At 42.0% G+C, this 21518-nt stretch overlaps 1 protein-coding gene across 3 annotated transcripts in view; it reads right to left on the reverse strand.

Moving 5' to 3' along the window:
• Positions 1-21518, reverse strand: part of slc4a11 (solute carrier family 4 member 11) — a 96946-nt gene that overhangs the window by 6068 nt on the left and 69360 nt on the right. For all 3 annotated transcript variants that reach the window (XM_020604110.1, XM_020604108.1, XM_020604109.1), the window contains 9 exons: positions 17808-18017; positions 13879-13963; positions 12775-12900; positions 11767-11880; positions 9381-9513; positions 8023-8096; positions 5255-5480; positions 4797-4903; positions 769-934 (listed from right to left, as the gene is read on the reverse strand). In XM_020604110.1, the coding sequence (XP_020459766.1) occupies positions 769-934; positions 4797-4903; positions 5255-5480; positions 8023-8096; positions 9381-9513; positions 11767-11880; positions 12775-12900; positions 13879-13963; positions 17808-18017 (1241 nt within the window). The remainder of the gene's footprint in view (positions 1-768; positions 935-4796; positions 4904-5254; positions 5481-8022; positions 8097-9380; positions 9514-11766; positions 11881-12774; positions 12901-13878; positions 13964-17807; positions 18018-21518) is intronic.

The raw sequence follows: 21518 nt of genomic DNA on the forward strand, positions 1-21518 counted from the left end.
GTGGCAAAAACTGGTTCAAAAATTAAAAAAAAAAAAAAAACCTACTTCAGAACAAATAATAGAAACAAATCAAAATGTCAAGCAAATAAAGGAAGCCACTAAATAACAGAGTCAAAGTAGAAAAGCAGGAACAGAAATAGCCATATGTTTTTTCCAGCTTCTGTCCTATTATTAGCCACACGTGAGGAATGGAGTGACCACTTTTACCACTTATATCTAGCAGGAGGCTGAATTTTATTTATTTTAGTTTTTGCTGAACAGATCAATACTCTTGGACATCCCATTTTTTCCTTCTTGAGTGGAACAGACATGTTGATCCAATTAATTTCTATCCAACAAATGTAGAAGATAAAGCCTGACAGTCCATCATTATAGATTTTCCCTGTAGGGCAGGTCGGTGGATGCTCTGTCCAGTTCAAATTTACAGGAAGTGAGTAAAAGCTCAGCATCATGACTTGGCTCTGAGGCTTCTCCAGAGCTCCCCGACTGTGATAATTTGACTCAGATGATAAGTTTCTGGCTCACTTCATCTGTACTCCCTAACAGACCCACAAAGATCTGGCTGCACCCTAAAGCAGGGTCAGCGGATCTCTGAAGGTTCCTCGTGGCTTTTTGAAGGGTCACAGGAAAGGTTAAAATCAGATATTAAAAGAAAAATGCAGGAGACAGACATTCTCACTCTTATTAGCCTAATTTCAGTACAGACCATTTTGTAAAGCCCTTTATAACTGAAACGATGAAGTGGGTGTGTCTGCATCCAAGGTGTACCTGTTCTCTGGAGCGTTGGTCAGGGAGACTACAATGTTCTGGTCGATGAAGATGAGGAGGGCCAAGAGGAAACCGAGGCCCATAGCGCTGACAATGTTCATGGCCGACAGCCGCTCGAATGGGGCTACGCTGAAGACGGGCCGGTCTTTAAAATTAAAGACCGGAACTTTTCATAAAGGAAGGAAAAACAGGAACCATGAGTTTTGTTTAACAAAGATTTTTGACATTTTAAAAATACTTTTACATAACATTAGATTAAGACATGAACTAACTGATTATGTCACTGTCATAAAAATCAGCTTAACACAGGATTCTGTTACGTTAATGTACTGCGGAGTGTTTGGAGGGAAAATACAGCAAGTGGTAGGACATGTAAAGAATCCGTGGCCTAAAAAAAATCACTACCAATTCTTCCAAAACTCAGCCAACCAGCAGAGCAATCAGAGTCTGGGCAGACAAAGCAATAGCACAACTACTGGATTGTTTTGAGAACACCTACTGGAGTGTTTCTGATAATTCTGACCTGGAACAGTACACTTCCCCCGTCCTGCCATATATCAACTTTTGCATTAATAATGTCAATACTGTTAAAAAAAAAGTGAATTCCCTAACCAGAAACCTTGATTTAACAGTAAGGATTTTGCTAAGGCTCAGAGATGTGTCCTACAGAGTGATGCCACAGCCTACAGCCTAGCAAGAGCAAACTCCAAACTTGCCATTAAAGAAGCAAGAGATACTTACAGAGGTAGGATAGAGGACAACTGTTACAATAATGACCCCAGGCACATTTGGCAAAGCACAAGGGCCATTCCAGACTATCTGAAAGCATTAACCCCTCACTGGCAGATCATCTTAACATGTACTTTGCCTGTTTTGATGCAGATAACACTAAGGTTGTGGCTGCCACCAGATCACAATGAACTGATACTGGACATTGATGAGGTCAGGAGGACACTGCACTGCATGGACACAAGGAAAGCAGCGGGACCTGATGCCATGCTGGGGTGTGTGCTTCAGGTATGTGCAGACCAGGTGGCAGAGGTCTTTACAACAGCTTCAACCTCTTTCTGAGCAACGCTGTTTCCCAGTGTGCCTCAAAACACCAACCATCACACCTATACTTAAGCAAAAAAACTAAGCAGCTTGAATGCAATTGCACTCACCTTGGTGATGGCCAAATGCTTTGAGAGACTCTAGATCAACGCACCATTCCTGCCACTCTAGATCAACACCAGTTTGAATATCGTCTACAGAAGATGCAAATCTGCGCTGCACTTCACAGTGCACTTGATCAACCTGAAAGACCTGGCACATATATCAGGATGCTCTTTTTGACCTTCACTTCAGCTTTAAACACCGTCATCCCTAACATACTGGTATCCAAACTCCACAGCCTGGGCCTACATTCAGCCATCTGTAACTGAACCCTGGATCTCCTTACAAACTGCCCCAGCCTGTCAGGCTAAGAAAACGCATATCCTCCACTCTCACCTTGAACACTAGTGTCCCACAGGGTCGTGTTCTGAGCCCCCTCCTATACACCCTCTTCACCCAAGACTGTTTACCTCTTCACGCATCAAACACCATCATTAAATTTGCCCATGACACAACAGTCCTTTCGGATGATGACGAATCAGCATACAGAGAGGAAGTACGAAAACTGACAACCTGGTGTTCAGTAAACAATCTCATTCTTTACAGTAAGGAAACAAAAGAGACAATTGCGGACTTTCACAGGACAAGGAGAATAAATCCAAGTCCAGTGTTCACTGATGGCAAAGCTGTGGAGAGAGTCTCCAGTTTTAAATTCCTGGGGAAGAACGTCACAGATGACTTCTCCTGGTCCATCCAAACCACTAATGTTACTGTGAAGGCTCAGCAGTACCTCTTTTTCATAAAGAAGCTGAGGAGACCCAGTCTGCTACCGAACCTTCTGGTCAACTTCTACAGGTGCACTGTGGAGAAAATCTTAACATACTGTATTTGCAGCATGGTTTGCAAGCCCCATCAAGACCAGAAGGCTCTGCAAAAGGTGAGTAAGACAGCCCAGCACGTCACTGGAACTCACTTGCCAGCTAATGGGGACATTTATCAGGCTAGGTGGAGGAGCAGGGCCTTCAACATGGCCTCCGACCCAACACACCCTGCCAACCACCTTTTCCAGCTACCCCACTTTGGCAGGCGACACAGGACACTACACACAGTCCCAACCAGATTAAATAACAGCTATTCCCCTCAAGCTGTTAAACTGCTGAACATGGCAGGACAGTCGACCCCCGACTCTCACAACCACGCTCCCAATCACACACAAACATACTGACACACTGTGCGAGTACAGATGCTCGGACTATTTTTATTATGCGCCTTCTGCTGCTATTAGTATTTTATGCATTTTGCACTTATTTTCATTTTTAACATGCCTTAATGTTTTAAATAGTTTTGTTTAATGAGAAAGTCTACTCAGAGTGTGCCCTTGAAATTTCATTGTATTGCTGTTTTACACTGCAATATAATGACAATAAACCTCATCTACATCTACATTCCATCTTCACAAAAATCTGTTGCGATGACTCATGCTTTCACACCGATAATCATTTTGTATGAGTGGCTGGATTTTTTTTCAAATCCTGGATATCTCATTTAGGACTGTGTCCCCTCAAATGCTGCAAAATTAAGTGCAGTTAGTTAAATTTAGGAAGAAATGACAATAAAATAATGGGTCTATTATCTTATGACTTACTGTCTCCAGAGGTAAAAGAACAGAAAATTGGCCAGGCACTTAAATTTAAATTCACTGGAGGGTTTGGTGTTCATCTCCGTGCTTCTGTATCGACCCCTGGAGAACAGCTGCTGCCTTGGCAACAATGAATGGAGACTCACAATGATGTGAAACAATAGAGACTAAAAACTGAAAATCTCCAATGTGCTTTGGCCTGTGCCTTGATTGAGTAACAAAGACAATAAAGGGACTAAATAAAGGAGGCTTCATAGTTTGGCAGTCTGTCTGGGAAGTAAATGGGCCCTTCCACAGGTCTGAACCAGAGGCCACATCCCTTAGAGCAAAGAACCTCAGTGACTCGCAGTGTTATCAAAAGATATGCTTATAACAAACCCACTAAATGTAAATTCAAAGAAATACACATGCAGATGCCAGAAACCAACTCCTTTTTTCCTCAGTCACTGCTAATTACCCCACCGTTTGTTAAAAGCTGAGAGAAATCAATGGCCAACTAGTCAGTTTATTGGGTACACCCATCTAAAACTTATGTAGTTGTCTTCAAGAAGGTGATTGGTCAAACCCTTTGAGACAGGTGTTGATTCAACTGTATGATCATTTTGGAAGATGTCATTTGTGGTGAACAGTACTGCACTATACCAACAGCTGTTTGTGTGAATTTGTCCATCCATTTATATCAATGAGCCTAGGTTAAATGACAGAAACACCGCTCTGTATAATGCAGTACAGTCCATATCCAATCATCATCGAGCTTTTCTGTTGTGCGTTTTGTTAACAGTGAGCTTAAATTAACATTGACATGAAAACATATATTCAGCAGTGTAATTTTATTCAGTATTGGGTTCTGGATCTCTTTAGAATGAACTGAAGAATTATAGTGGCTGTGATTAAGGATCTATACAGCAGACCACCCATTAATCCTAGAGACGACTGATGGCTCAGTCCCTGGCTACACCTGTCATGATCCATGACCAAGACAATGAACCCTAACTGCTTCCAGCGGGAGTGAGTATGGTTCTGCTGCCATCTTTGTGTGACTGTGTTAGTACCTGGGAGAATGAGCAACACATTACTTTGGCCCAGGTTACAATACACAAACATTTAGAATTTAATATAGCTGTGATCTGCATCTCTGACTTGCTCTTTTCAACCTAAAAGTATAATTACAGCTATGATGAAAGAAGCTGTTGCAAACCAACAGATACAGTACATTCTATGATAAGACAAAAAAAATTATCATGAAAAACTGCTCTATCATCAAGTGTTCAGTTAAGCAGGACATGATACTAACGCTCAATGTCACTGAAGATGTAGGACCCGATGAAGGAGAAGAGGAGCACAGAGATCGGCAGGGCACAGTCCGACAGCACCTCCCTCACTTTGGCATGCAGGAACGGACTGAAAGAAAGGCAGTGGGCAGGAAGAGACACAGCATGGAGGGAAACAATTACTATGGACAAGACAATATTGGGCAATGGCTGTAATCCTGATGCTACTCAAGTACACAGGTCCACCTTTTGGTTACACAACTGATGGTCATTTGATTACTGGGAGCAATCAGAAGTAGAATACTAAAGCTTATTAAATCACAGATGAAGGTTCCTGCAGGCTCTCTCACAACTGATAATGCTCAGAGGCAAGGCTCTGTGTACTCAGTAGTATTCATCCTAGCTGGAGGTGCTCCCATCTAAGCATGACTTAAACTTCTCCTGTGACTTATTTTATAGAGTGCTGCCACATTGCGACTACCTTCTTTTGAACTGGTAAAGCGTGTAGCCCATCCATAATGTCCCGAGCATCAGCAGGAGGCAGAGGACAGGCCTCTCTCGAGTGCACTGGATGAGGGATTCAGGGAGGGTGTTGAACACCAGCCCAGCTACTTCACTCCTGTTGCTTCCCAGCAGGTTTCCACCCTGAGGATAGCCCTCTGTGCTCCTGTTAGTCAGCGTCGGGGCGTGATAGTATCTGTGAAAGACTGAATCACATCCACAGAGTTCGGTTAAGTATGGAGGTGACCATAAGATGACTGACTAGTGGCCCAGTACATACATATACATATGATTTTTCCATTTAGCACTACTATGAGATGGCCATTTCTGGTTTTGGGTTAAATGTCTCGACTATTAATTATTTGATTTCTTATGAAACTGTGTTTATTCATATTGGTCTTAATAAATTAAGTAGTCCTTTCAGAGTTTTTTCTGCCACAGAAAGGCTTTCTGCAGAGCATCTTAAGCTGAGTGGACATAAAAAAGACCTTTAGGTGACATGAATGAATGCATGCTGAAAACGGGGAGAATTCTATATACTGACCTAAATAATAAATAAATACAATAAAATATACTTTTGACTATATGTGTTGCCAACAACTTTCTTAGAATAATTTAAAACTCCCCCATGTTTCAAATTTCCCCCTCCCTGACCTACAATGCACCTAAGCCCTAGGAGAACCCTGCCTTTAGCTTTTCTCAGATACTACTTACAAAACTACATGCTCATCTGCTAATCTGCAAATGTTAGCATGATAAAATGCTAAACTAAGGTTGTGAACATGGCACGCATTAAACCTTGTGAGCATGTTAGCATGGTTTTACCTTTAAGCATCACAGTGCCTAAGTAAGTTTGTGTTGTTTATGCGGCAGTGAGCACAGACACCCAGGGAAAATGCTAAATTTAGGTGAACTGTTTGATGAAGAGACATGGGTGACAAGGACCGTAAACTCTGCAGGGAGAGCTGCAGGAGAGAAAACACCACAAAACCGAGAAAACACTTCAGCTGAGCTGTGGCTCTGCACTAAAAACACGATCAACTGGATCAACTCAAAGACTCACCCAAGACACATAGACCTGTTTTATCTGAATGTGGATATTTGGCTCACACATGTTCTTATGTTCCCAATTTGATCAACAGATCAAGTTTTTTACAACTCAGTTTACTGAGTAAAGTGAAGTTGTTTGTTTCAGTGATTTTGAAATTGTAATTCATGCTTTTGGCAGTTTCAGGCTTGACTACTGCAACAAACTGTACCCTGGCATCAGTCACTCATCGCTCTGTCGCCTTCAGATGGTCCAAAATGCTGCTGCTCATCTTCTGACAAGCACACATAACTCTGACCATGTAAACCCTATTCTGGCCTCTCTCCACTGACTTCCAGTTTGGTTTAGAACTGATTGCAAGTTGTTGAGTTTTGCTTTTAAGGCTTTAAATGGACTGGCACCTCTATACCTCGGCGATCTGAAACGGTGACCTCTTAGGTCATTTTATTAGGAGGTACAAAGGTCCAGGCACCAATGCCTGGGGCGACTGTGCTTTTGCCATAATGGCTCCTAAACTATGGAACAGTTGAATTCTCAGTGTTAGATCTGCCTCGGTCCTTTTAAATCTCTGTTTAGGACCTATTTATTCATTTTATACAGCCATGTCTGTGCCACACAGGTAGAAAACATAACCCAAAAATGTATTCCTTCTAGCTGCTGGAAAATCTTTTGGACGTAAAGTGTCAACAATATGGCACAGGTTAATGTTATGGTAATGGCATATGAGCTCGGAGCATATTTTACAAATGGTTTCTGAAAATTGAACTACCGCACAGGACAACACTGCATTCAAAATAAATTACATACTGCTATCCTCAGCTCATTTTTTTGGAAATTAAATTGTGTAAAATATTTATGGTATACTAAGTCAAGGTGCAGTAAAGGCAAGGGTGGTGCGATATGGCTGCAGGCTGCCTTCAAAATCTGGATTGAATCATTTAGCATGCGGTATCTCTCTCAGCCTCTAAGTCTGCTCACCCAGCAGGGTAGCACAGGAACTTGGGTATGTTTCTCTCTCCACCACTAAACTTTCCAGAGGACTCCCTTTCTTACTCCTGACTAGACAAACTGCTCACTTCTCAGTGGTCTGACCTGCTTTTCTTACACAGGTTAACTAAAATCAGGCATTTGATTGTCTCAGAATGTTTTGTGGTCTTTTCTGGTCATTTGCAATGAATTAACAGCAAGTTAGTGACTACTGGAAAATTATTTCACAGTAATATTCGAAAACATGGTTTGTTCTTTAATAAGCACTACATTTTAAGAGAGCCTTCTGCAAGACAGCAGTCGTCTGCCAGAGGAAATTAATACTCAGCAAAACTATCGACTATGACAGTTTTTAATTAAAGGGGCTAAATAATTAGTTAAAGAGATCTTATGATTATCAGTCAACAAAGGATTCTTCAGGTGGGGACAGCCACACTAATTAATGAGCTGCTTAAATTATAATCTCAAAAATTCTGTTATAATGCAGGGCAACTTCAAAACCTCTTACCGATTTAAAGGTATTGTGTCACTGGAATTAAGATCTTAAAAGTCAGACATGAGCTTGAGGGTAACACTTGGCTAAGTTAGGACTGGTGGTGCATCCGACAGCAGGTATGATACCAGTGTTAGCGCTGACTAGCAGCTGTACAGTGTTCAACTGTGAGAACAGTGATGTAAATGAGCTGCGGCATCCATCGTGTGTTAGGACTCACTTTTCACTGTGCCTTTCACTGCATCAACCACAAATGCAATGGAAATGAACAGGGCGATGACCTCCTCTGTCGATCTGGAAAAACAGAACCATTATAGAAATGGCAGGCAAGTTTATAGTAGCACAAAAATGTTTTAGGAAAATATCAGTATAAAATGAAATAAACAGCCACACATACTATTTTGTTCACTTATAAAACACAATTTAAAGTACTTGTGAATTATATACCCTAAAAATAATATAAATAAAATGTATTTTAATATATTGTTTGTATTATAATTTACAGTACACCTTTGTGTATTGACGCTGAACATAGACCTACAGGCAGATATACTAGGGTACTGCAGTTAGAGCTGCAGCTATGGATAATTAATCAATTAGCCAATCAAGAGAAAATGATTAACTGCTGTATTTTATAATAATTTTCAAATAATTGTTTAATTCATTTTTAAAGTGAAATAGAAAATGGATATGCTCAAATAAAACACACTATTTCAATCCATCACCAGCAGGGAAAATTAACATGCTGTTGTTGTTTGGTTTAAAATACAGTTTATAGATAAAATTGTCAACTGATTTAAAAAAAAATTTAAAAATCAGCAAATTAACTAATAATGAAAAGAGTTAGGTGAAGCCTTAGTGAAATTAAATCTAAAACCAAACAAGACTGACTAAAACTAGGCTGAATTTTAAATAAAAATCTTAAGGTTTCAGTTTGCATGCTTGTCAGTTTTTTTTTTATAAAAACCTAAAATGATCTCAGACTCTGAATAGAAGCTAAATGAACTAAAGTGAAATGATTTGCTACCAAAGACAAGTGCGATGCAGCAGCGACACAGAAACACAAAGCAGATAAACACAATGTAACAAATAATACAAAGCAAAACTGTTTGAGCATAAACAAAGAGCACAAATGTAAATTAAGCACCCTGACAAAAATACAAATCCATTAAAAATGTCAATTTAGATCCTCACTACATTCAGCATGTACTTCTATTGCTTCCTGTCATCTTTTCCTTGGCAGCAGAGGGGACGAAGGAGTTCTGATACTGTGGGTGTCGGCTAAAGGGACTTTTTAAAGGAAACCAGAGGGAAAGATCTGAAACGCTGGTGGCTGTCAAACAAGAATGAATTTCACTTTCTTTATGAAGGGTTTGTTGTAACAGACAGACTTCTGTTGAGTGCCAGTGATTCTGCTGCAGACACAGTCGTGACCAGCCAATTTAAAACCTTCTTCTTGACAGAGAGGGAAGCACGGCAGCTGATTAAAAAACTGAGAATCGATTCCATAAACTGGATTGTGCTGAAATGAATGATTAAAGCGAGTTCAATTTGAAAGTGTGCGTGGATGAGAAATACCTTTTGAAGAGCTTCATGAGCAGGCTGACGTTGAAGATCCCTCCCAGGATGAGGAAGAGACAGTTCCACAGACCGATGCAAGCATAGAAAGATGGGAAGTCCAGGTCGTAGTCGTCACAAATTCCTCGAATTACTGCCAGGTTGCACACAAAAACACTGTACATTAGCACACATCATAAAAACATGAGATATTACACACCCTTATTATCAGTTTGCACCCACAACCTCTGGACTGGCTGTGTGGAACTCCAGTTGACTGTCAGCTTCTCCAAGCTAATGCAGATGAGCCACCAGTAAACATTTCATTCCCTCACACTGAACTGCCTCATCAGCTTGGTTGCAATGTGGACAAACAGCGTAGCACCATCACAGAAACAATCATTCATTCACTCCAAATGATATCCAATGGCGATAAGAAGTCCACAATATGATATTTGTCACATTAAAAAATAAAAAAAAGCCTTTTATTTACTTTATTATCAGTGGGTCTTTTATGATTTTCCTTTTAACGTAAAGTGCACCTGCTTTCCTTGTATATTAAAAGGAAAGCAGCCAGCCATGAGCTAAGCATGTTTAAAAACCTGGCATGAATTATCATTGGTACTGAATGAGCTGTTTGTACAACTGCAGCAGGCAGTAGCAGTGCTTTTATGAAATAAAATAAAGTAATATATTATTGCAGCAGCTGAATCTCACAGTGGAACATCAGTGTTTTAGTTTCCCCCTAGGCAGGTTTAGCTTTCTCTGGTGGCCTGCCGGTTCTGTGTCACTGGACCAGTTAAAGCGGGCTCCCCCCGACCACCGGGGGCAGGATTGAGCAAATTGCAGTTTGGTGCACCAGAATGAGGAGAAAGATGCCAAACTACAATTGGACAATCCACATAAACGTGAGATTTGTGTTTTTCTGGAGGAGCTTTTCAAACATTGCGGTCTACTTTTTCAAGAGAAAAGACTTGGGGATGGTTACTAAGTGGCTGGTTTTGCAGATGTGCGTCTGGTTTGTTTGCCCATCTCTGTTAAAATGTCATGTCCTCACTGCTTCTGCAAGGTGCATCTATGAGTGTCTCAGTCCTAAAGAGGGCTAGTGTTGTCTTCGTCCAGCAGGGATTGCAAATTTTTTGGCAGTTTCCTTTCCACCCATGTCATTTCTTGAAATGAGAAAACTGAAATGTTGCCACACAACATCTGTAAAAGTTGGCGATGGAGCAGCCACTATGTTGGTATCAAATAATGTGACATGAACGCAGTCATACTAGCGAAATAACCATATGTAATATCCTGTTAAATACTGTCACAGTTCCACAATGGTTTTGAGAAATTACAAATACTATTACATCCCTACTCCAAACTATTCAAAATTCAGCCAAAATGCGCCAACAGGACATTGAGTGCTGCTAATTTAATCAGGAAATAAAAACAATGTAGGTTAATAAGAAAGAATTTGTAAATACAGATGCTTTGATAAAAAATTAAAAATGAACAAAAGACCAATTTCCAATGTTACTGATGAAAAACTTAAAACACTTCTCTATCAGCTGTAGCAGAGATTGACTTTACACACACAAAGAAAGGGAAACAACACATTTAATACCAAACATTAACAGAACAAAAGACATGTAATGCATTTGTTAATCATAACAATATAGTTGTAATCTTGAGCAGACCTGTGCACAGATGAGCAGCTTTACAAACAAGTCATCGCTCTGGTCAGATAGGCTGCTGTGTAAATGTACCATAATTATCCCCGTGAAAATGTTCTCAGCACAGTTTTAACCCGTTTACTTCAAAGATCATCAGGCTGCAAACCCAACAATCAGCTCTGATATTAAATCCATATTCTGTGTCAGAGTTGCTGACTTTCTTCATCACTGCCTGATTCTGCAGCTTCCACTTGTCAAGATCATTTAAATTCCAACCAACAAAACACTGCTGTTGGGGAAGAACCATACAACAGTTTGTGCTGCTGTCTAACTGCACTGAATATAAATTTTACATCTTTGTGCATGGGATGGGTGAGTTTCCTGACCCACAGGCCCCTGAAACCAACTATTATATAACATCAGTGAAGGAAAAAAAGGCTGTTTCTTCCTAAAAACATTTCTGGAGATGTGCACTTCTTTCTCTCCTGCACTAGAGCTCTCATTAGGAACATATGTGTGAACAAACAGTTAAACCAATGCTGCTGTTTCCTGGTAAAAGAGAAAGCACGAGGAGTTTCTAGCTGCCGTTCTCCTCGGCTGGGTGCCACCTTCTCTTGATTTTTGACATAATCTTCTTAGTACCCCACCCACCCCCAGCCTCCTTCCCAAAACAGCCGTTGGCACAAACTGTTAAAAGATTAGTGTACCTCAGTGGAGCTGAGCTGAATAAAAGAAGGGAAGCCTACCACTGATGAAGATGGCGAGGGGAGCTGTGGTGAGAGGGATGACTAGAGGAGAGCCGGCGAACAACGAGTAGACGACCCCGCCGATGCTCTGGCCAATGATGGTCTTCCGAACATCTGGCCAGAGAGGACACACACCGAGAAAACTCAGGAGGAAATGCTGATTAATGTGCATGAGTGTCTGCTGGGTTTTACTGTAGAGCAGAAGCCGAAGCACACTGCAAATTAATCTTAAAATGAGGCAGACACTTTTATTTTACAACTACTTTAAAGCTACACTAATCAATATCTTTATACAACACTGTATGACATGACTACTTGACAGATAGATAGATACTTTATTGATCCTGAGGGAAATTCTGGATACTCATACTCAAAGCAGTCATTCACACTGACCCTTAAGAGTTTAATCACACAACTTTGAAGCTTTATAGAGCTGTTGGTTTTATGATGCATTTATTTCTGGTTCAGTCAGCTGAGAGGAGCATCAGGTTCTCACAGCAGTGACTTCCAAAGTCAAGGCTGAAAGAGAATTGATGACATTACTCCTGAAGCTGTAAGGAAGTCCCTCTAAAACAAGGGTGGGCAATTCCAGTCCTCGACGGCTGCTGTCCTGCTCGTTTTCCAACTATCCCTGCCTGACCTGCTGCTGATTACCTGGCTCAGGTGTGTACAGTCAGTCAGAAGCTGGAAGATACCAATTCACTTTATCTTTCCTCACTCCACTTTCATCTAAGATGGTATCTTCTGACCAGCTTCTGACTGACTGAACACACCTGAGCCAGGTAATCGGCAGCAGGTCAGGCAGGGATAGTTGGAAAACAAGCAGGACAGCGGCCCTCGAGGACTGGAATTGGACACCCCTGCTCTAGAACATCATGCACACAGCAAAGTTCTGCTTTAAGTCTGGACAATCTTTATGTCAGGATATTTCTTGGGAGAATGTGAAAAGGAAATTTCCAGTCTCTCAGAAAGGTGTTTACGTGTTTACAGTCGAGTACAAGCTCATACCGATCTCACCACGTGTGGTCTCATCATTGAGGGAGCCGAAAGCGATGGCGGGGAGGAGGATGGCAATGTAGAGGAAGATAGCTGTGGTCATGTACTTCAACAGGGTTTTATTACTGCCAACTATACCTGAGGGGAGACAAATACAAACACATGAGTCATAGTCACCTCATAATGAAGCGGAGGAGGCTCTACACTTTAATTTCAAAATGACAAAAACATTAGCAGACTTCATCATTCAGTGCCTGGAAATATGGAACATGCGGTATATTAGAGTGAAACTCTTCTAGCAAGGCTCACGCTACCTGCTACCCTTCTTCACAGTACGAGTCATTTGTTTTAGTTTGGTGACATCCATCATTTAATAAAAGAAGTTATTGCTTTTATCCAAATGATGGATAGCTCATTTAGGAATAACACACTTTAACTGGGCTCTAATGTGATCACAATGATTTTAGCCATGTGACTTTCATCAGATGATCATTATCAGACAGAAATATCTTGATTTTGTTACAGCCCCATGAACGTGTTTGGATGTTATGAAATGAGAAAGGGCTCAAAGTGAGTAGCTGAGGAGGAGGAGGCAGCTGGGAAAATCTTCTCCTTATCTATACTTTACCGAGTCTCTTTTAACAAATCGAGCGAGTCATATCTGGTTGAATTAAGTTGTTCATGTTAAAATATAAACTCATGAAAATCATTTAGAGAGCATCTCTGGCAGTAACTACAACTGAGACAATTCAGAAATATTTATTTTCTCCTTTTGAACAATATCAGTTTCCAAAGGTCAGGATGTATGTGTCCATTTATTTGACTGGAAACAGAAACCCTTTGTCATGAGCGTGACCTGATCAGTGAACGAAACCACCAGCCTGCTGTGGGGATGTACAGGCTAATGTCCCTGTCTGATGAAATGACACTAGCGCTGGAAATAAGGAACATCTGGGAGAAGTAAGACATCAGAGTCACTTTAGCAGAAGAAGACCTTAGATGTGACACAGATGCATCTGAGGCAGAGGACGACAATCGAGGTGCTGCCAGCAGCACCCCGGTGTCGCATAATAAGGACGATGATTCACTATCGCTACAAGTCCAGGTCCAGCCTACCATCTGTGAAGTCAGAGGCGTAGAAAGGCAGTCTGCGGCGCAAGTCCTCGTAAATCCCCCGGCCGGCTTTGAAGAAATCTTTGCACTGTGGGCAGAAGGGAGAAGGTTAAATTCTCAGTGTTTAGACACCAAAAGAAAACAGTCAAATTAATTCAACAATGTATGAAGGTTGACAGAAATCTTTCTCTTGCTGCTGAAGCCCTGAACCGCAAACTTGGATGTAATTGAAATCACTGACATCTCTGGTCTATTGATAAAACAGTTGCCGTAGGTCTCCAGACAAATAACACTGCTGAGCTCATACATGTTTGGAAAAGCCACTAAATTAAAATGCAACTTTCAAACACAGCTCAATTGTACTATATTTGTTTTTAGTACTAATTATCACTGACAGTGTGATGTGCTGATGTTTTGCTGTTATTCATTGTTTTTATTTCAGCTAACATTTGGGAAAAGTGAGACATAAAAAACACAAACTGCTTTTGAAACACTCATTGCCTACTGGTGGCTGAAGTGTTACGAACAGTGGTGCTAGTATGACTCTCCACCTGTAGGTGGCGTAGGTCCATATGTGCTGATCTAGTCTGTCATGATGATTTGACAGCTCCTTCTTGGAGAAACTACAACCAGCTAAACATGAACGACTTTGCAGATGAATTACAAACCAGTTCCATGAGGTGCTTCTCAGCTCAACACTTACTTATTTATACATGTTTTTTTCAAAATTTCCATTTTGCTTTTGGGCATTTGACTAATTGTCTGATGAAGAAACGCAGAAGCATGAAAAGCCTGAAGCTTCACCTTACTGACCCCAGCTGTGGACAATCAAATCACATTTTATTTGTATAGCACCAAATCACAACAAAAGTCATCTCAGGACACTTTACAAAGTAAGGTCTAGACCTTACTGTTATCAATATTATTACATAGGGAAAACCCAACAAATCCCCCTTGAGCAAGCACTTGGTGACAGTGGGGAGGAAAAACTCCCTTTAACGGAAGAAACCTCCGACAGACCCCGGCTCTTGGTGGGCGGCCTTTTGCCTCGACTGGTTGGGGTGAGTGGATAGAGGAGAGACAAAAGAAGAAAAGCAACAAGACACAACAATCAAACACTGATCAGGTCGATGTGGCTGGTGACTGCTCGTCAGAGACATAGAGCTCCAGGGCCAGGGCAACCTGCAGAAAGGTACAGGGAGAGAGAGAGGACACACTACGGGAGGGAGGAGACACACAGTTAGTGATGTGTAATGGTGAGTGATGCACCAAAATGAAAATTCTGGGCCGAAACCGAAACCGAAAATTTAGGATGCATTTGGCCGAAAACCGAAACAAAACCAAAAATGGCTTCTTTTAAAAACTTCAAATTTTTAAAACACGCTTACTCTATAATTGTGTGTATAGATATATATACAGTATATATATATCCGAACTGAGACTGGGAGTTGGTTCCATAGGAGAGGAGCTTGATAGCTAAAGGCTCTGCCTCCCATTCTGCTTCTGTGGACTCTAGGAACCACAAGTAAACCTGCACTCTGAGAGCGAAGTGCTCTGTTAGGATGATAAGGCTCTGCGAGGTCTTTAAGATATGATGGAGCCTTGTCATTAAGGGCTTTGTATGTTAGGAGAAGGATTTTAAATTCTGTTCTGAATTTTACAGGGAGCCAGTGGAGAGAAGCTAATATGGGAGAGATATGATCTCTCTTGCTAATTCCTGTCAGTCCTCTGGCTGCAGCATTTTGGATTAACTGGAGGCTTTTTAGGGAATTATTGGGACATCCTGATAGTAAAGAGTTACAGTAGTCCAGCCTGGAAGTGACAAATGCATTGACCAGTTTTTCATCATCACTTTGAGACAGGATGCTCCTGATTTTTGCAATATTGCGCAGGTGAAAGAAGGCAGTTCTAGTGACTTGGTTTATGTGTGATTTAAAGGACATATTCTGATCAAAGATGACTCCAAGGTTCCTCACAGTAGTACTGGAGGCAAGAGCTATGTCATCTAAAGTAACTATATGATTAGACAGCAGATTTCTAAGGTTTTCAGGCCCAAGCACAATAACTTCAGTTTTGTCAGAGTTTAGAAGTAAGAAGTTGCAGGTCATCCAGGCCTTTATGTCTTTAAGACATGCTTGAAGTTTGACCAGCTGATCTGATTCATTTGGCTTCATAGATAAATATAACTGAGTATCAGATGCATAGCAATGGCAATTTATGTTGTGCTTCCTGATAATATTGCCTAAAGGGAGCATGTATAAAGTGAAGAGAATTGGACCTAACACAGAGCCCTGTGGAACGCCGTGACTAACTTCAGTTTGTGTGGAACATTTGTCATTAACATGAACAATGACACATTTAGATTAAAAGTCATCCATGTGGTGATTCAGCCAAGATGGTGGTGATTCCACAGGGGGCCTCTCTGAAAGATGATCTGAACAATCACATTTAACAAGGCAGCCTGGGAAAAACTTTAATTGTGTAATACAAAGCCAAGTAAGCCGAGCAGCCTGTCTGGATTTAGATGTTCATTTAATGAAGATCCACATTTTCCAAGAATGATCGTGATTGACAGAGAGGTGCAAGGGCTACAAGCCTTAGAGTATTTTTAGAGAGCCCAGGTGGAGGGTGGCTAGGAACAAGCCATGTGTCACAACAGGAAACATGAAGTGCTTCTTAAAAAGATGAGGTTACAGCCGACAAGTCACTGTGCAATCCTGACTGAGCTTATTAAGTAAATTATCCAATTACCCAGTGTTTCATTTTCTTGTAGAACATAGCATTATGCAATTAAATAGAACGGGTGACGAGGGAGAGATGGGGGCGTGCGAGACAGAAAAGCCACTGGGAAAATTATTCCTGCCTCATTTGTCATTTAGAAGAAGTTTTGACGGGTTTTGGCAGAACAAATCAAATTACCTCAGCATAAACCACACTGAAAACAAACAAAAACATCAGCATTTCCTCTCTCTCTCCGAGCGGGCTGGCTAAGCCTTGTTCAACAAGGACTGTTCACCCATTAAAACGCCTGTACATCATGACCTCATCTATTATTACATTCTGCGCGTGGGGCCTGATCTCCAGGTTTTGGCTCGGGTTCAATAAACAAAGTGTCAGGGAGAAATTACTGTCCACCTGTTTGCCATTCGCTCTGAATGCTTCCAATAGTGTGAGGCAACGGAGAGGAGAAACAACACAACAAAGACGTTGCCTTATTTTCTCTCGTATAGGAAAGGTGGCGTGCTCCTGCGGGGGGTCTGATGTCAGTCTGGAATGAGGAAGAAGGTGGAGAAGCTGGGGGGTTTTTCTGTTCCTCTCTGCCTCATGTTCTTATTGTTTCTTTCCTCTTACCTCTCTCTCTCTCTCTCTCTCTCTCTTTCACTGAGTGGCACCAAGTGTTTCGAGCCCTGGCAAAGGAACCTAACAAAATTCTCCCCTAAAATAAAACACACACACACAAAAGAGGGAAATGTCTGGGAGCTCTGGCCTGTCAACAGCAACATGAGAAGGGGATGTTGGTGCAGTGGCATTGAGCACAACATCTCTGGAAGTGTGTGTTAATGTGTGTGCGCACGTGTCGCTAAAGGTTAGGGAGTCCTGACGGGACTGTGAGAGATGTAAGGGCATTTACCCACTAAGGAGGCTTGGCAGGAGCTGATGCTGATTGATTAGAGGGAGAGAAAAGATGGAAGAGTCAGGCCAGTCGAGTGAGAAGAGGAGGTGGGGGGCTGAAGGAGAACTTTAAAAAAGGATTTCAGTGTGTAAATGTATGTGCATAGTCTCAATTCTCTACAGAGCCCTGTGCAGAAATGAGACGACAAATAAGTGAGAAGTGAGGGAGGAAGACGAGAAGCATGTGGAAAATATTTCCCAAAAGACATGCAGCTCTCACACACACACACACACACACACACACACACGCCACTGCCCACCGTGAGGGGTTTGTGACTGCGGGGGTCTGTCTCCTCCTTCCCCAAAGCAATAGGCTGCTGGTTGGCTGCTGTCAGCTGGTGCCGCTGGAACACCAGCGCCTCTTTAAACTCCTCTTGCGTCTTGGTCTCCAGCAGTTTCTGCCTGAAGGAGATGTCAGAGAAGAGGGTGGCGAACGTCCTGCCCAGCTCCATCGCTGTCTTGGTGCTTTTCTGCAGAAGACCACATAAAAGTGGTTGTACATTAAATAAATAAATATAAAAACTGCACAAAAAATTAAGGAACAGTTAAATCACACGTTTGATCTTGATGAACAAATTATTCAAGTTGAAAACCTTCACTGATGTACACTGAATAATTTGTTCAGAACAAAATGACATCGTGAACAATGCAAACCAAAATCATCAACCATGGAAGGCAGCATTCAAAATTAAGGTGAAAAATCGAAATCACAAGCTCATCCATCGTGAAACTCAATGTGACTCAGATGTGTGTGCGGTCCCTGTATGCACCCCCAGCAACATCTAGGCATGCTCCTGATAAGTCGACAGATGGTGTCCTGAGGGATCTCCTCCCAGACCTGGATCAGGGCATCGCAGAGCTCCTGGACAGTCTGTGGTGGTACTGTGGTGTCAAATGCAATGATACATAATGTCCCATAGGTGCTCAGTTGGATTTAGGTCAGCAGAACGTGGGGACCGGTTGGTGGCATCAAGGCCTTCTTCATCCAGAAAGTGCCTCCACATTCTGGCCACATGAGGCCGGACATTGTCCTGCACCAGGAGCAATCCAGCGCCCACTGCACCAGTGTAATGTCTGACAGTCACTCTGAGGATTTCATCCCAGGACCTCACAGCAGTCAAGGTACCACTGGCTATGACATGGAGGTCTGTACGCCCCTCCAAGGATCTGCCTCCCCAGACCATCACTGAAGCACCACAGAACTGATCGTGTGATAATGTTGCAGGCAGCATAACATTCACCACAGCGTCTCCAGACTCTTTCATGCCTGTCGCATGTGCTCAGTGTGAACAAAACAAGGCGCCAGTGGTGGACCTGCCATTTGTGGTGTTCTCTGGAGAATGTCAATCGAGCTGCACGGTGCTGGGCTGTGAGCACAGGTCGTTCTAGAGGACATCGGTCAGAAACAGACACCAGCAGCTGCTGGATGTCATTTTGTCGCAGTGTTCCTCCTGTTCCTCTTTGCACAAAGGAGCAGACACCGGCCTTGCTGCTGGGTTATTGCCCTTCTACAGCCCTGTCCAGCTTGTCCTTGTGTAATGCCCTGTCTCCTGGCATCTCCTCCATGCTGTTGGGAATGTGCTTGGAGACACAGCAAACCTTCTTGCGACTGCATATATGGATGTGTAACTGGACTACCTGTGCCTCCTGACCCGGCTACAGGTAGTCCAGTACAACAACCTTTAACTGGGACCTCAATGATAAACACATAATTGAATTTATACATTTATGACAATTTCACCAAAAGTTAAAACATTTTGTGCTTCATAAACACAGATGTTGAGGCGGACGTGTTGCATTCAAGTGCACACAGTTGCACAGGTGTGACTACTACAGTGGCCAAGCAGTGTATAAATGTCATTTGCAAAAAGTCTTCCAAATATACCAAAGGCACATACATAGCTGTCAAACACTGCAGAGAGCTACAGTACAGAGACATAAATCTGGTCTTGATACTAAGTCCCAGTACATCTAAACAGCACTACTTCAGTCAGGTTGGACTGGTTGGCTTGGCTGATTTGAAGCTGGGAGTTTTGGGGAGCTTCTGCTAATAATTCCACATCTGTTACAAATAATGCTGTCACAAGCCACAGAGTACAACAGACTGATGGTAATATTGTCCTGGCAGGCTCTGAGACAGCGCGGAGCCAGGTGGTGATGATACCAACACAGCCGGGCTCAGAGCATACAGCAGCAGCTGCTACTGTAACTGCATTTTAACCAGAGCTGAAAGTGCTGAGAGAATGGATGTTGATTAATCCGAAAGCTCTCTTTCTGTGTGAAGACACGAGATACTCCACCTTCAGTCAGACCACAGGTGTGAGAGGCAGCCTTAAAGGAATACGCCATCAAAAATCTCACTCCTAAGGATCAAATACTGACGCTCTATGCTCAGAATAGTTTGCAGTTAGAGTTGCAATGGACGGCAGCTATACTCAGACTGGACTTACAGCACATACAGCAGATTACACTGGAGACCAAGAGTCAGTAAAAAACAAGACTAATTTACAGCTAAACACAAACAAGTACAGACAGGCTGACGAGAATGGGACTGATTTTCAATTATCTATAAATACTCAACAAACTTAAATTATGACCTGATGTTGGCACTAGAAGAAAAGTCGGGATCATCAGGATACAGCTACTGGAAACCATGGATGTCTGTACAAAATGTGGGGGTAACCCTTCAATAGATGAGATATTTCACTCCGTGAAACATAACCTGCTGTGGTACTGCAGGAAAAGTTATCTGGATACTTGAAAGTCATTTCTTGGCAATCCACCATCAACTGACAGAGAGACACTCTGATCTCGAGCCTCCTGAGACCCGCAATGCATTTTTGTCCTGGGTAGTGAGTATGTGTGTGTTCTGTTCCCAACACCTTGATAGTGGCCTGAAGTTTATTATTTATTGATTCAACATTTTAATGCCTTTTAATCCACTTCTGTCATTCACCTGTATGTTCAAAAGAATTATTCTTTTGCCATATAAATACAATACTTCTGCTAGAGCTTTAGAGGTATCAGGAGCCAGCAGCAAGACAAATTAGGAATACATTTCACTGTCGTGTCGACACAGTGAGTTTCAAACATACTAAACATGTGGATTAATGCCACACAGTTTCCTCTGCCTCTCTGTTGGAAGCCAGTGAAAACTCTATGAATCATAGTTAACTATGGTCGCTATCTTAAACAAACAAGGGACCCAGAAACACCTCAGCACCACCTTTCAGGCCTATAAGGAGTGAGAATTAAATAAGAGAGTTTCAGTGACGGATTTAAGTTTTGAAGGTTGATTAATTGGGCCTTGTGGGAAAGTGTGGGTGTAGAAAGAGAGTAATACTCGGACATCAACTGCAAACACGCAGTGCAGCTTCTCAAAGCAGCAAAAGAGCTAGGAGTACATGAATGTGTTGATAGGCACTTTGAGGCATGAGTTTGTTTAACAAAGTGAATGAGAAGCTGAGCTTTGTTTGAAGAAAGGTCATATCTGTTCAGCACATTCGTTCAGGGCAAAGAAAAAAAAAGTCAAAAGCCACAAATGCAGTAAAGCTCTCTAAATGGTAGTGATGGAAGTGGTTCATACTTGCACATGCAAGATTACATACATTTGCCAACCAAAAAAATAAAAATAAAAAATCCTATTATCATCCCTCTTCACAGATTTTTTTTCTTGCAGAAGCAGTCACCATCAAGGATAATTGAGGCATAACAGCACTTTATGTTTACTTGGGGCTTAGATTAGTCTCTGGGAATGTCATTAGTGGTTGTGATTGCTGCCTGTGAGACTGGCAAGGAGGGCGCTGGAAGCACAGAGGAAAGGCACTGGCACAAATTAGGGTTTATGGGGGGAAAAGTGAGAATGAACCCAAACCAAATTACCAGAAAACACGATGCGGTAGGCTGAGGCAGCACTGATGACCAGGGTCACTCCACCCTTCCTGGCGGTTCCACAGTTTGATGGTGTGTTA

This window comes from Monopterus albus, unplaced genomic scaffold (genome assembly GCF_001952655.1).
Source record: "Monopterus albus unplaced genomic scaffold, M_albus_1.0 scaffold64.1, whole genome shotgun sequence".
Classification (NCBI taxonomy): domain Eukaryota; kingdom Metazoa; phylum Chordata; class Actinopteri; order Synbranchiformes; family Synbranchidae; genus Monopterus; species Monopterus albus.